Source organism: Aptenodytes forsteri, unplaced genomic scaffold (assembly GCF_000699145.1).
Source record: "Aptenodytes forsteri isolate BGI_AS27 unplaced genomic scaffold, ASM69914v1 Scaffold40, whole genome shotgun sequence".
Taxonomy (NCBI): Eukaryota; Metazoa; Chordata; class Aves; order Sphenisciformes; family Spheniscidae; genus Aptenodytes; species Aptenodytes forsteri.
This window is the reverse complement of record NW_008796077.1, coordinates 171,696-187,066: the sequence shown is the minus strand read 5'-3', so window position 1 is coordinate 187,066 and position 15,371 is coordinate 171,696. Positions and strand designations below refer to the sequence as shown.

Below are 15,371 nucleotides of genomic sequence, written 5' to 3'. Positions count from 1 at the left end.
TAGAAGACAGATTATAATGATGACTAGAACGCATATCTAAAGATTATTATTTTTTTAACTATATACGAGGATATTTCAAACTTTCCCTATACTTATCTCATCTTGTCCAATCTACAATTTCAAGATGTAGATGCATGCCTACATTTCTGTTCATTCGTGTAAACATTGAAAATCTATCCCAAATACCTGTATCACCTTTCCTGATTGATACTGCTCCCCTTCAGAATTCAGAACTTCCCCTCCAGCCAGATCTGTACTTATGATTCCTCCATGCCATCCTCTCTAGTAGTTGCTGCCAGTTACATTTGATAACAATTATATAACTCCATAGCTATGTAACAATGTAATTTGCACCTATTATATTAAAAAAGATTTGGGTTTTATACTAAGTAGAACATGTATTGTCACAATTATGAGACTATTTTCCTATATGTACCAGAAAGCTTCAACAAGGCTACTGAGCATAGCAAAGGTATAAGGAAAGCTTCAAATGGCAGTTCCCAACTTTTTTGTCACATTCCAGTGATACACCCACCACTGACTTAACCTTTGCATTCTTGTACCACACCTGAACACTAGGATTTGCTTCAACAGCGTGGGTATGTACTACTGTGCCCTTTTATTTTTTTTAATCATGAAAAAGGAAGAGCTGAAAATGAAAAGGCATGATCTAAATGACTTGGTTTCTAGGATACTTCCTTACAGTCAATCCATGGATAAGTGATTCTGTCTCTGAAGAGAAGACCCTGGGGATGAACAGGATGCTGCTGCAGCTTCTAGCTTAAGTAAAAGCCCTGTCTCTGTGGGCCAGAACTTGGTACACGTCCTCAGTAGAAGTCTCAGTGAAAAAACAAAGGACTTGCTACTACGAAGCACTGCCTTAAGACTTGAACAGAGGCTCTCCAGAGCAACAGGGCAGACTCCACTGAATGATTAGATTTCTAAGATCTTTTCTGGATAAAGAAGTGTAGGATAGCTCTCCTGAAGGTTGAAAAATTAAAATTAGAGCCCCAGTTTCAAGAAACTGATGGTAATCACTTTTATAATTTAAGCTTCATCTTCCAAGTTCCAGCTTAAGCATCTATTATTACACCACAAGTCACCTGTGATGAAGAAGCATTGCCCAAGCATGCAGAGACGGCATTAGGAAAACCAGAAGTCAGCCAGAGTTGAAACCGAGATGGGGGACATAAGAGGGCAACAAGAAAGGATCTCTACATAGACAGCAGTAGCAAAAAAGTAAGGATAATGCAGACTGCAGACCTGCTGCTGAACCTAGTGGTCATGGATATGGAAAAGGCTAAAGCACTAAATTCCTCTTTGCCTCAGGCTTCATGGGTAAGGTCTGCCCTCAGGCCTCCCCAGTCTCTTCTCCTCTCAGTGTAATCTCAACAAGTTGGGGGAATGGGCTGACAAAAACCTCATGAAATTCAAAGGTGAAGCCTTGAAACTGTGATGGAGTGCCCCCATGCATCAGGACAGGCTGAGGACTGACTGTTGGGTATCAGCGCTGAAGAAAAGGATGTAAGGATCCTGGTGGAGAACAAATTGAAGACGGCATTACAAAATGCACGCTTCCCAGCAACGTGAAGTTAGGATGAAGAAAGGGAAGAGAAACGACATTTTGATATTCACATTGCCTACCTTTTCACAGCTGACATCAATGCTTCATTCAGAAGCTTAGGCAGCTGTGCAGGCAGTAAACCTTCCCAAAGACTATTCAGAACTCCTAAATCGGTAAATTTCTTGGAGGAAACCAACTCACCACAAAGAAAGGATCTGACACTTGCAATCATTAAGAGCCCATCCTATATGCAGAGAATTTGATTCCATCTTCACTTCTTTGGAGAGAAGTCTTTCTTAATTTGCTAACGCTATGGCAAAGACTAAAATAATAAACATGCTTTAGAGGAGTGGTAATTGAAGGTATAAAACTGCTCAATCTTGGGTCATCATACAGTTGTGAGCAGCAAGAGAGATTTATGCCTTCAGTGCAGAGCTTAACAATGAGGATGTACACTCAGTGTATAACTCTTATGGTACTTTGCCCTTCAGTAAAATGCAGATAGTGGAGAAAAAGACGTAGACAGACTGGCAGGAACAGTTAACCATTGAAAAGATAGTTGTGTAGATGTGGAAAGCTGTCAAGACAGTAGCCAAGGTACGAAGGACATCCGATTATTACTTGTCCCTAGACTTCTAGATGCATTCCCTGCTTTAGATGCCTGAATTATTATCTGATGTATATTGTTTTCCAAGAAGATCTTTGATACTTCCTAGGATGGCTGGGGAATTAGCTAATTTAAAAGCTACAACTTGCTTCCTGTCAAGCACCATGAAGTTTGCCAAAATGCCAGAGGGAGAGGTGGAACATTAGTGCTCTTTTATTTGAGGCAAGAAAGGCTGTGCTCTTGGCTATTACTGGTGGACACAAATTGAGAAGGTTTTGAGGAGCGGGGCAACAAATGGACTTGGGCTCAGGGATTAGCTGAAAGGAAAATGTAAAGAGACACTATCAAGTTAGTAGACTCTCTATTGGCAGGGTGAGAAAAATTTTTGCTCCCAAAAAAGGAGCAAAAAAGGAAGTTACTTGCCCAATACTCATTAGTAACCTAATGTGAATGCACCTTTGGAAGAAGCATATCCTGTAGAAAGTGATTTCCGCTTAAACTAAACTTGTTTTTCACTGTTTATAAAGTAGTACCTTGACAGTGTACTTTCAACAATTGCAGCAGACAGAAATATAACATAAGTAGCCTGACAGTTATTTCAGGATAAGCTTTATCAGTGGGGTGAAAATCAAAGTACTAAGATGTGAAAACACTGCTGAAATAGATAATCAGCATTTAATTTTAACAGTCCTAATAATCAGAGGAAAAACTGTGGCAACATTAAAAAAGGAAAAGAAAGGATTAATAAATTAACTGCCTTGGTGGAAGCATCATGGAGTATATTAAGGAAAAACAAGAGAAAGACAAAATGAGCAGTACATGTCAAAACACACAGCTTTCAAGGTACAACCGCACCACCTCTGAGCAAGCGAATTCCAGTTTTCTTTCTAGAGCTTCCATTTTCATTTACTTGCTCTTTATCATATGAAGTAACAATCTTTAACAGTTTAGATGGTCATAAGCTACAGGCAATACAGAGATATGATCACAGACAGATGCACAGATATTGAATGTCACATAATGAAGATTATATTGGCATTTGTGATATCTGGGTGGCAGAAGATTGGTCATCATTACTCACACCACAACTTCTCTTCCTAATTATCTGTCATTATTAACTATCTAATTTGAAGCTGTTTTCAGCCAAATGTTCCAGAAGCTATACATGACAGACATGCTAGGAAACAAGCAGCACACAGAGGCAATCTTATTTATTTATTTATTCATTTTTAAACCAAGGAAGAGCACTCTGGTTCATTACATAGTCAAGACAACATTCAACACAAGGAAGTGATAAAATTCGGTCTGGAAACTATATCCAATTATACCCATCAAGCTTTGTTTGCAACAGATAAGCTGCCAAATTTTGTGACATGCCTTTTTAAAATATGACTAGTGTTATAACCTTCTAAATAAACACTAAATTAGTGTTATCGCACTAATAAATGCACAGATCTAAACAGCAGCGATTCCTTGCTGCAGCAACCATCTTTGAACACAAGGAAGTGATGTTACCTGTCCCACAAGGTTAGCCAAAGGAGCAGTAAGAACCTTTTCTGTGCTGAGGGATTCCTCCCTACCTCAAGTGCTTGGCAGCATGCAGCCACACTGCCAGTTTCCATCCTGACTGTGTCTCCTAGGATAAATAGCATTTGAATGCGGTACAGGAAACACTACAGAGTAATCGGAAGAAATACTCCTTTTCAGACAAACAATCCACTCCCACTGGCTTCTTCTGTAAGTGCCTATCTGATGAGCAAGGGAAATTCCTGGGCCACAGGACGCTTATGCCTGAGGGGCTTAGCTGTATATAAGCGATCAAGCATACTGTGAACAGAAAGGAGTGGGCTGCAGAAAGGAAAGCTGCGTGGTCAAGCTGCAGGCATCACAGTGCTTACTGAGACAATAAAAGCATAGTCTAAAGTTCAAAGTAGCTGAACTGTGTGTCTTATTGGGTGGTGTTAACAAACGGCATCTCTTCAACTGCACAGGGATACATCTGCCCCACTACGAGATAATGCCCAAGCATTACTTGGGCAGACACTGAAAACAGCTGGGAGCGGGGGAACACAGCAGTGCAGAAGCAAGCGTGTTACATGCAGACGTACACAACACGAGAGCAGACTGACTGCTAGAACTGTCTACAATGCCTTGGTAGCTTTCCCTGAGTTTATTATAACACCCTATTCACTCATGTGCGGTACGAAAAGCTGCAGGTGCCAGGTTACAGCAGGTTTGTGCCAAAGATCACTTTTTCAGGCCTCTAGCAAGAAGCCCAGTATCCTCATCTGTCTTCTTTCAGAAGTTACTCTTAGTACCATGTTTTAAGATTCAGGAGGTAGGAACACTTCCAGTCAATACATGCATGAGATTCAGCACTAAACTAGGATCTATCATTTCTATCTCTAACAGCGCTCCTTGACGCTACAGCGGAAAGAAGTAAAGCTAATTAAGTTTGTGAATCCCAGCTCTAGAATATTATTGCTGAAACTGTTGCATGCATTCAACCAGCTGGCATTGGTTAGTCAATTCTTTATAAAGCAACAGATAAGAGGAACAGCCAGAATGAGTTTATTTTAGGAAAAAGGAGTAGCGGCAACAACAAAAAAAGCTAGAGTGCCAGCAGAGCAGACAATTGTTTCAAAGAGGAGTGAGACAGACAACTGTCTAAGGAAAAACAGTAATGAATTTGGGAAGAACAAACAGGAACGTAGCTTCCACAAAACCTCTGAAATTCCAAGTTAAAAACTCATGTGGAAAGAACAGGTTTTAGAAGAATAGGTGCAGATATGCTAGAATATTACTACACTGCCTAAAAATGGACACACACTTTCATTACTCCTCTCCCTCTTCCTGGAAACTATCTCCTGCTAGACCAATAGCCTGGTAGTAAATACACTTGAGATACTATTTCTTTTTAAAAGGTTCATGAAAACAGAATCAGACTTACAGCTTGTCCATTTGCTTCATAAAGTGGGCATTTTTGTTTGATCTTAGCCAATTCCATATTCACTTGTTTGCTGACCACAGCCATGGGATTTCCTCCTGGAAAACATTTTGGATAGTTAACAGAGTACTCCTGCGAAGTTTGTCTGCAATTAAATAAAAATTCCACAGTTAAAGCTATTTCAGAGGCTAAACACACCAACTCCAGTGCAAAATGCATTCCAGTGAAGTAGTATAACACTGCCAAAGGTCTACTCTTCACACCAATTCTTGCAACAAGGTCATGAAAAAAAACCAAAAAGCTGCCCACCAACACTTAAAAGGACAGTATGTAAAAAGGGCTGATTATAAAAGCAGAGTCCTAGGGTGGCAGCAACCTTAGTACGATTGAGAGTTTATAGCTATAAACATATCTTCAAAACGTTTGCGAGCAGAGTGTTTGAAAAGCCAAGGAGAGCTCCCACAGCTGCACAGTAACTTCAGAAGCTTTTGAAGGTGTGGTGACATGGAGATGGAACCCAAAGAATTCAGTCCCTAAAAACTTAGTGGAACTCCAACAACTGTCATTAGTGAACACAACCTATGAAGAATGAACCACGTACACCAACTGTACCTGGAAGATGTGTAATGAAACAGATTAGAAAACGATCTAGGAGATTCCACATAGAAACATGAGGAAGGCAGAAAGCATCGACTTTAAGCATACAGAATCACTAAGCACCAAAGCCTCTCTGAAAGTACAGCAGAGGAAAGGAAAAGAACAGACACAAATGGGAAATGGCATAGAGGAGAGGTAACATGGATTTCCTCCACAAAATTAACTTTGGGAAAAGTTTTTCAGATCTAGTTTCCCAATGTCCCCTGATTCTGCAATCCAATCAAACCCAGAGCCTTAGTTCAAAACAGAGGGGGAAGTTCAGCCACCTTCCTGTCTTTAGAGAGGTGACTGAACAAGCAGAACAGAGTTTTGAAGTAAGTTCATGTTTCAAGTTCAATAACCTACTAAAAATTTTAGTTCTTCCATGGTTTACTAACAAAACCAGAAAAGATCCCATAACTTCAGTCTTTCACCTTCCTGAGCCACAAGCTCAACCCCTTCAGTAGTCTTCCCTCCTCACATCTCTTCCAGATTCAGAAATATGAAGGATGCCCTTCAAACCATCTCCTTCACTACAGGAATCTTTCTTTCTCCATAGCATATGCTGCCTCATTCAAGGCAAAGGGTAGATTATTTTGGAAAGGAAACACCCATGATGAATTAAATATGAAAATATTAGTCTTTCACTAGGCAACCTTAGATCTGTTTTACCAGGACTGTGCAACTTCAATACTCTTTGTCTGGAACCAGTTTCTGTATGCAATTTAACAAAGACTAACCATAAGACAGACACCAAGTTTTGGCAGTCAGTAAAACTCAGGTTTCATTATAGGTTTTATAATATTTTATCATTTCACTGCATTACTGAAGGGTATTCCACACTAAACACCTGCCCATCTTCTTAGCAGAGTAACCAGTATCAATAACTAATGCCATCCCATAAACCAGCATTAAACAGGAAGAAATATGGTTTGTTTGCCATTATTTTTACAACTGTTTTTGAAATCACTTAGAGAAAGGACTTTTGGGGTTTAAATCCTGACTTTAAGAAAGGCTTTCTCTTTAGAATGGCTCTGCTCTTCATTCCCCCCCCTCCCTTTTTCCCCCCGTGTAAATGAAAAAATATATTCCATCTCTTTGGGGTCTCTCCCATCTTTTAACTTTGCTATTTATTTTTCTTATTTACTTTGCTCTTAAGCTACTCAACTAATCCCCTCACTACATTCCTACTTCTCCATGTTCAATTTCAGCTTATACTTTGGAAGATCCAAGGGAACAACTAAGAGAGTTACCAAGAATTTCAGTCCACGGACCTGAGCTCAGAGGCCACTGCCAGCTGGGTAAAGCAGCTTCAGAAAGACTTGCTCAGCAAGTGCAGATACCACCTTAAAGGAACTGGGCAAAGGAACAGATGCACAAAAGGGCAGCATGCCAAGGAAAGAGCAAAGAATTCCACTAAGCACAAGCAAACTGTAAAAGAATGGACCTACAACAGTTTGATGACATGACAAGCACCTGTATGACTTCAGTGACCAATGAGAGGTATGGCACCAACAAAAATCCCAGCTTTTAGTGTGGGCTGCCATCTGTTCTGAAGATTCACTCATGAAAAATGCTAACTGCCAAAGAGGCCGAACTAGAACATCTACTTTTTAATAGTTAAAAATAACCAATTATTTTGGCCATGAAAGGAAAAAGCATAAGGTTTCAGATTTGTAACATCTTGTCCCACAATTTTCTTCCCTGTGCCTTTTTGTTTTGAAAAACTCACCAAGTCCTGTTACCACCATTGCTCCTAGATCAGCAACATAGTTCCCTTTGCGAAAGGTAGCAACTCTTCCTCCTACTCGGTCCTTTTAAAAGCACAATATATTAAACCTCCGGCAACATTCGGCAATACATCTCACTTAAATATAATCACTGAAACGTCTACAGAATGTAGTATAAGTATTCTCTTATCCAAAGGTTCAATAAATAGAATGAACACTTTTCCAAGAACCTCTGCAAATGAACACCTGATTTCAATTAATTTGTCTAAGTTAAGAAATAAAATGTTTAAGTTGCACACAAAAAAAAAGAAAAAAAAAAAGGAAAGAAAAAGAAAAAAGATGCCTAACCTGATTTGGACAGATTTAACTATATCTACAGTAGGATCTACTGTGGTTCTAAAACCATTCCTTCATTGTCCACGGATAGATTAAGTTACATACTAGATTTCCTCCTCCCACTTCCTACCACAAAATCCAATAGCTGTATAGGAAATAATTCAGCTGTGCTTGAGAAAACTAAATTTTAGGGTTAGAAAAACCATCAGCCAATTACCCCTATCTATTCTCCACAGAAGAGCCAGCTATCAATCAAGAAGATAACCATGAATCAACAGCCCATTTTAGAAGCAGAAAAAAAAGGTTTTGATTCTTGACACATACTACTGACTTAGGATGACACTTATTTTCCTACCACTTTAAACTTAATAAGGAAAAAACAAAAGCTGCCTTTCCCTAGTCTCAGTCCAGCGAGCAGGATGATATCAGAGAGAAATATCAATTACAATTAGGCAAAGATCCCAAACAGCTACCAATTTATATAAAAAGGTAAAGTTTAATTTTTAGTAATTAAATCAGCCATTCGGAAGCATGTAAACTAATAGTCTAAAAGTTACAGAAAATGAGTGGACACAAAGAAACTATCACCTGAATCACTGAAATCATAATGCGAGAAAACACCAGACAGCCTTAAAAAATAAAAATAAAAAAAATACAGACTACTCACTAAGAGATGCAGCAGTCTATAGAAAAATGATTGAAAAATATTGTGCATTATTTTAAAATAGTCTCTTGCCAGATCTACATACTGGTTATAACAAAGATACATAGAACAAAACCCAGGTTACAGCATGGATCTCTTTCTTCCGACTTAAAAAAAAAAAAACAAAAAAACCAAACCAAACCAAACCAAACCAAAACCCCTACAATACATTCAGGTGAGCAAGAGACTCCTAAACAATTAGATTGTTGTGCTCTCCTTTGCTCTAGTGGTACAGAACCTCTGAAGCACAGAGCCAGCAGCTCTTGCTCCCTAGCAACAAGAGCAGTAGCTAGTAAAATTAAGAGCCTGAAACATTACTCTAATAAAAAACTTAAGCAGATTATTTTAATCTGTGCTAGAAAAGTGTCAGAAGTAAATATACACACAAAATGAAGTCAGGAAGTAAAACATAAGATAAATTCCAATTTAATGGGTTAATGGATTTATTTATTCTAAATGAGTATCAAGCTGTTCTCAATTGATTAATTATATGAAAAAAACCTTCAACTTTAAAAAAAAAAAAGGAGATTCCACTTAGGGATGGATATAAAAGAATACCTTATTACTGGAAGAACAATCAGCTAGTTCACGCACCACAAAATGTAGCTCTATATAACTTTAAAGTCTGTTAAGCACACAGTAATAAACAAGGAAAGAATTAATGTAGACTTAAAAGGTGCAAGAAAAATATCCTGCCTGACGTTGTATGGCAATTCCAAACAATGATTCTATTTAATGCACAAGTTCTTGAAATACAGACTTACATTCTGCTGTCCAGTGAAAAATCAGTTCCTAATCATGAAAGGAAGAAGATTCCAGCCTTCTACTGGTGTAAGCATATGACACTAGCACCTGACTATACAGGCCGCCCCTGACAAAGCATTAGCTAACTCCCAGCGAGAAGAGATACACTTGTTTCCTAGTGAGACAGGTTTAGTACTCAGCAATACATCCTGGCTGCCTGTAACTACACACAAGCTTACTCATCTTGGGCATGCTGCTGGGATACTTAGCCTTACGTTACTGCTGAATGTGGTTACTGGTTAAGTTTCCATATAGAAGTAAAATAGCACAGAAATTCATACCCTGGCTTCCAGAACTGTGACATCCATTCCAAAACTCTGCAACTGGCGAGCTGCTGCCAACCCAGAGACTCCAGAACCAATAATGATCACCTTTCCGGTCTTCTTGGCTAGAGAAAGGGAAGAATAAGTTACAGGCTCTATATGTGCATTAGTACATTGTAAGTGGTCATGTTAAAGTTGCATTTAAGAGACACCAAGAACAAAAAGCAGCTTCCTTCTCATAGGTAGTTCTGACAGAACAAACTCTTCAACAAAACAAATAGCCACAAAAAGAAAATTGAATTGATTATGTACATAATATCGTAACAGTAAAACACTTCACAATTTTTCTTAATGAGACAGGTGCAAGAAAAATACACCAGTAGTGCATCTGTGACAAGGAAGAAAACAGGAGGAAAAATACTTCTGAAGGACAATTGTTTGAAGAAACTGATTCTTATTAATTACTGTGGGACAAAGTATCATAGTTTTATTTCTTTCTGCTCCAGAAAAATAAGATCTAGAAAGGACAGACAAATTCAGCACTTGTAAAATTCAAGCCTCACATAAGCACACAACAGATATAAGTACAGTATTGTGTTTCTGTCTTTTCTTATTCAAATGAGGAACAAGGATTAACTCATTAAACAGTGACAGCCACCAAATTATCTACAGAAGATTTGCAAACATTTTCCCTCTCAAAGTGATTTACTTAAATACATAGCTTTGCCATACCAAAATAAAAAACATGAACATCTATAGCCAGATGGCTTTCCAGCCTTTTTTTATTTTCTCAGCACCACAATACTAAAAAAAAACACTCAAAAATTTGTCCTAACAAATCACAGAACAATAAAACAAAACTCCAATTAGAAACAATTTTCAAGTTTCTTACTTGGAAGGGGCTTCACTCTTTTGTAGATACCAAAGTTGATTAGACCATGCCGTTCCAGATAGCTGTGTACTCTGTGAACGAGCACTGTATCACCTAAAAAATTGTAATGTTTTAAAATTATTCTGTATGTTCAGCAGCACATACGTACTGAAAACATATTAACAAGCAAACGTGTCACAGCAGCAACCCAGCAAAGTCACACTGAACACATCCCTTTCTGCACCCCCAGCTGCTCTACTGAAGAATCCATCTTCCTGAAGAAGGTTGAGAGGTTAAAGTTTTCTGGAAACCACAAGCTGTTTTCCATGCTATACTGCAGTTTTGAATACTGCCTGAAAAGCTGTACAGGACATTAAATGCTTCTATTTATCTAGTGCAGAACAACACCTTTTCTGAAATTGATTGCAGAAATCCAGAGATCTTTACACAGAACTGTAATGCAATTTGCCAGTATTAAGCCAACCCATTACTGGAGCACTGAATTCTCATTTTTGTTTTTATAAACACAATAATTCACTATTTTGCAATACTTGACAGTGTATCTGCATTCATTTCAGCATTATTTTCTTCTTTAATTATTTTTTCTTTATGGCTCCCCTCCACCCTTTTATCCATCCCAAGTTTATTGGGATCTTTTTTGAGAAGAGTGGAATGGCCTACCTTTGCAAGCAGTAACTCCTCACTCTTTTACTGCCTTCTTTCATCACAGCCAGTCTGTTCAAGTCTTATGCAACTTTTTAATGCCTCCCAGAAATCTTATGATTAAGAAAATCTCACAGCTGCAAACCACCATGAAGTTGTAGCAAACCTTAAAAGCTGCATGTGAATTCACTTGCAGGAAACATCTGTAACAACCTGTCTTTTTACCAGCTGTTCTGAATTCTGCTAGGGGTGTATTTCTTTACCAGACAAATGAACTCTAACAAACGTGAAACATGAGCATACTGCAATATCCCATTCTGTACACAAACACTCATGGAGCTCCACTAACAAAAGGACCCATCTGAAGTCCTCTCTTGATTCTGAGCAGCTTTTCCCCAACCAAAACTGAAAAAGAATAGCAATGGTTTTGGCAGTAAAAGACTTGACTTACTATTATAAGGTGCTTCCAATTGTTGGATAGTTGCCTCAAATGTCAGCTGAATCTTTGGGTTATCCAACCAGAGCTGCAGCTGTTTTTAAACAAACAATAAGACACATTATATTAAGCAATACAAAAGAGGTGTTTTCCACATGCGTGTTTGTTACCAAATACTGTTAGGAGATGAAACCCTCTAACGAGTTAAACTTTGGCAGTGCTATCCAAGCTGCACTGAACTGTGCCTTCCAGTGTTCTTTAAGGTTCAATACAGTCCATTTTAACCTCCTACACCATTTCAAATAAGTGGAAATGCATCAAGTTAGTAATCTCGTAATCACACATAGAAGAAAACATACACTGAAAGAACAAAAGCTACAAAATGGAAGCACCAGAATGCTTATAAGTACAGCCTTCCTTCCACCTGCATGGCAAGTGTGATATGTGTGATATTTTAATTGGGCATGCAACATCAGCCAGCATCTGACTTTTCGGCATCAAATTTCACATTATTTTTGTAAAAGCTATAGAAGTACTTGTCATCTTATGAAGTTAATTTATCTCAGACCTTTAATCATCTAATCCATCTTCACTGATATAAGACACTACCATGGACTGCACTGGCCACGTATACACAAGAAAGAACATGTAGAGGACAGTTACAGTTAAAAAACCAAGCAGGAAGAGAAAATTAATTATGTCACTTTATGCTAGAAAAAAAGCACAGAATAATAAAATCACAACTGTTTTCCCAACAGAACTCCTACTTCACGGCATGGATGGCAATAGTTACTAAGTAACATTTTACTGTTCAATGCCTAGATCTAAGTCATACAGAGCACCTCCACACCATTTTACATTCCAGAATTAGTCATTTATTTGGGTATTTAGAGAAATTGCACTACTGAACTTCATAGCTCCTCACAGATACCAAATTAAAGTGGAAATCATACAAGTATAATGAATAGGAAGGATTAAGAAAGAATTTCCATATAATTTGGGAGGCCATTGGAGGCAAATTTCATCTTTAGCATAGTGCTTTCTTCTACTTGTTTTCCAAGTAATTTTTAACAATGTTCTTTCTGATCATTTCTGAGTGTGGAACTAACCATTTCATAGTACTACGTACCATAATGCTAAGATTCCATTCTCAGCTGGAAGAGTGCATTTTTACATATAAATCTCTATATGTATATATACAATTACTTCCATTATTCACATTAGTTTACTTTTATGTAAAATTAATTTCATCTGCTATGTTATCACCCAGTTACTCATAAGAGTCTTCATCTTTTGTAGTTTTTGTAGTCCTCATTTTATTACCTAAAGTAACTTAGTATGTGCAGCAAATGACCATTTCTTTACAAATTCTGGTTTTTAGACCCTCTATGAATACACAGAACAGTGCAGGCCTTGAAAGATTTTAAAGGCTTCAAAGCACAACTGCCCTGCACTACCACAACAGATCATTTATCCTACGTTCTGCTTTGTAAATTTTCATTATCTGTTTTAACCAACAGTAATTTAGCAAGAGCTTTTACTGTTTTGTGGGTTGTTTTTTTTCATTGGTTGGTTGGGGTTTTTTTTGTTTTTGGTGGGGGGGATTCATGTAGAAGATCACATGAAACGGATCTCCTTCGTTCACTTTCTCATGAGTCCTTCGAAGAACTCAGATGTACTGTAAAGGATGACTTCCCTTTATAAAAGCTACTGTGAGCCTTCCAAAATACTTTTTTACTTCCCAGGTCATTCATTCAATTCTTGATTCCATTTGTTACCATGCAAATTGGAAATATCAGACTTACTAGTCTAACTCCTCTAACCTCCAGGAACTCTGTGTTCTATGCCCTCTTCAATATTTTCAAATTCCTTGGTACTGTGCCAGCTATAAGAGGATGCACACTGCAGTTCACAGCTCTTCCAGGGCTCTGCTGAGTACTGGGTCTATATTACCATTTGCTTCATCTGCTGTTCTATAACCTCTGCTATCCTGACCGGAGGAGATCCTCTCACAAGTCTTCCTCAGAAAGGGATTCCTGCTTAGGAGCTTCTCTAAGTTCCTCCATAGCGCATAGGGGACCGAAGACCAACAATGCAGCTTTTCTAGTGCAGCACTGCAAATATCCCTTCTGAGCATTCCTTTAAATCCCAGTTAAAGTTTCAGTGGAAGGTTTTTCTGCTTCTGATGTGTTTGTTAAAGGATTACTCACTATACATTTTGAGCAAACTGTTTTTCAAACGTTTTGGCTTGCCTTGGTCTGTCTTTATGCATCTCATGACTTCCCAAAAGTTACAACTTAGGTTAATTAGAGGGAGACTTCACAGGAACAGCAAAAGTCACACTCTTAGCATGAAGATGTCCACCACGCATAAATTTCAAATAACTTCTTTAAGTTATTAAGCATTGGGTGCTACCATGGTTAATACACTGTGATGTCCCTTGATCATCTTAAGTTTGTGAGAAAAATTGAATGATGCATAAGATGTTTTCTCTCTTAACTAGGGTAACAAAGCAATTTTCAAAATATTTCTTGCTTTCCTACTGTTAATTTTTCTAACATGACTTTAGTTTTCTAAAACACTCTTTTCTAAGTACAGGAGAAAACCCTGAACCTTGTTTGTGTGCTGAGGAACCTAAATGCACTGTCACAATTTAAAAGCATCATCTGCAAAACACAATAGTACTGTTTTAAGTCTTATTAAGGTTTAAACTTCAGGCATGCTTGCCTGAACTCAAGTGAATGAACTCCCCAATGAATTATTTGAATATTGCCCCTTCTTTCTATATTTTAAGTTTCATGGAAGTTTGGAACTGGGCAGAAATGCTAAAAACATTCAAAAGCAGAGTTTCATTTCTTCAACCTTACAATTTCTTTTATGAAATCAAAGCTGGCAAATTAACTATTCTGTTCTGAGAATAAGCCACACGACTGGCTTGACGTCTCAGTATTACAGCAACTGAATGCTAAGCAAAGTAAAAAAATAAAAGCTGAGAGGTTTGCCTTATTCTAAGCAACAATGTATCTGATTGAATATTATTTAAGTATTCTACAGAGACTTCTTTAAGCTGAGATCAAGTAATAGAACATTTGCACCAGCTTTCTGTGTGTTTACTTTTTAAAAGCTGTATTAGCTGAATCATGTGGTTTTGATGGTTGTTATGACTGTGTTTTGGATATTGTAAATATACTACAGATTCTTTATGCTGCCTCACAGCATTGCCTCAATCAAGAACTGGATAACACCTTCCTTAGCAACTTAGAGCATGATAGGATGTCAGAAATGAAACCCCACCATCTCAAAAACAAAAAAAATCTACCAACTGCTAGACATGGTGACTGCCAAAAAGTCTTTGCAAGGTACACAAATGTCCTACCCTTTTTTCATCAATACTTTTACAATAAACTTACGGTGCGGTTCCTGATGTACAGAAACACCTTCTGAGTCTGCTGTGGCCCACTGATTATATCAGGGAAGCAGGCAGCTTCTTGAGATGTCATACGGTCATGTGGAAGTCTACTCTGGAAAGCTGCACCCTCCACACCTACAATGAAAAGACAAGTTGTCTACAGGCACTGCAAAAGGAACTGCTAAATAAGTATTCTTACACTACCTTCCTAGCCAGTGCATCTAGCCTTGAGCTGACATGGTGGCCAATTTCATGTCAGGCTTTCATTTAGTCTTTTTATTTATTTCTGCAAGACATGCAGGTTCCCAAGTCAACAGTCCTTTGAATTACAGGTATCATCTAGGGTTAATGAAAAAGCTATACTGGGAGGGGGAGGGGGGCAGGGACAAGAAAACCCCAACA

The 15,371-nt window shown here is 38.2% G+C and overlaps 1 protein-coding gene across 1 annotated transcript in view; it reads right to left on the bottom strand.

Moving 5' to 3' along the window:
* KDM1A (lysine demethylase 1A) overlaps positions 1-15,371 on the bottom strand; it is a 47,029-nt gene that overhangs the window by 18,138 nt on the left and 13,520 nt on the right. Inside the window, exons 5-10 of the mRNA XM_009286639.2 lie at positions 14,971-15,104; positions 11,576-11,654; positions 10,483-10,575; positions 9,609-9,715; positions 7,487-7,568; positions 5,122-5,216 (exon numbers count right to left, since the gene is read on the bottom strand). Of these exons, the coding sequence (XP_009284914.2) occupies positions 5,122-5,216; positions 7,487-7,568; positions 9,609-9,715; positions 10,483-10,575; positions 11,576-11,654; positions 14,971-15,104 (590 nt within the window). The remainder of the gene's footprint in view (positions 1-5,121; positions 5,217-7,486; positions 7,569-9,608; positions 9,716-10,482; positions 10,576-11,575; positions 11,655-14,970; positions 15,105-15,371) is intronic.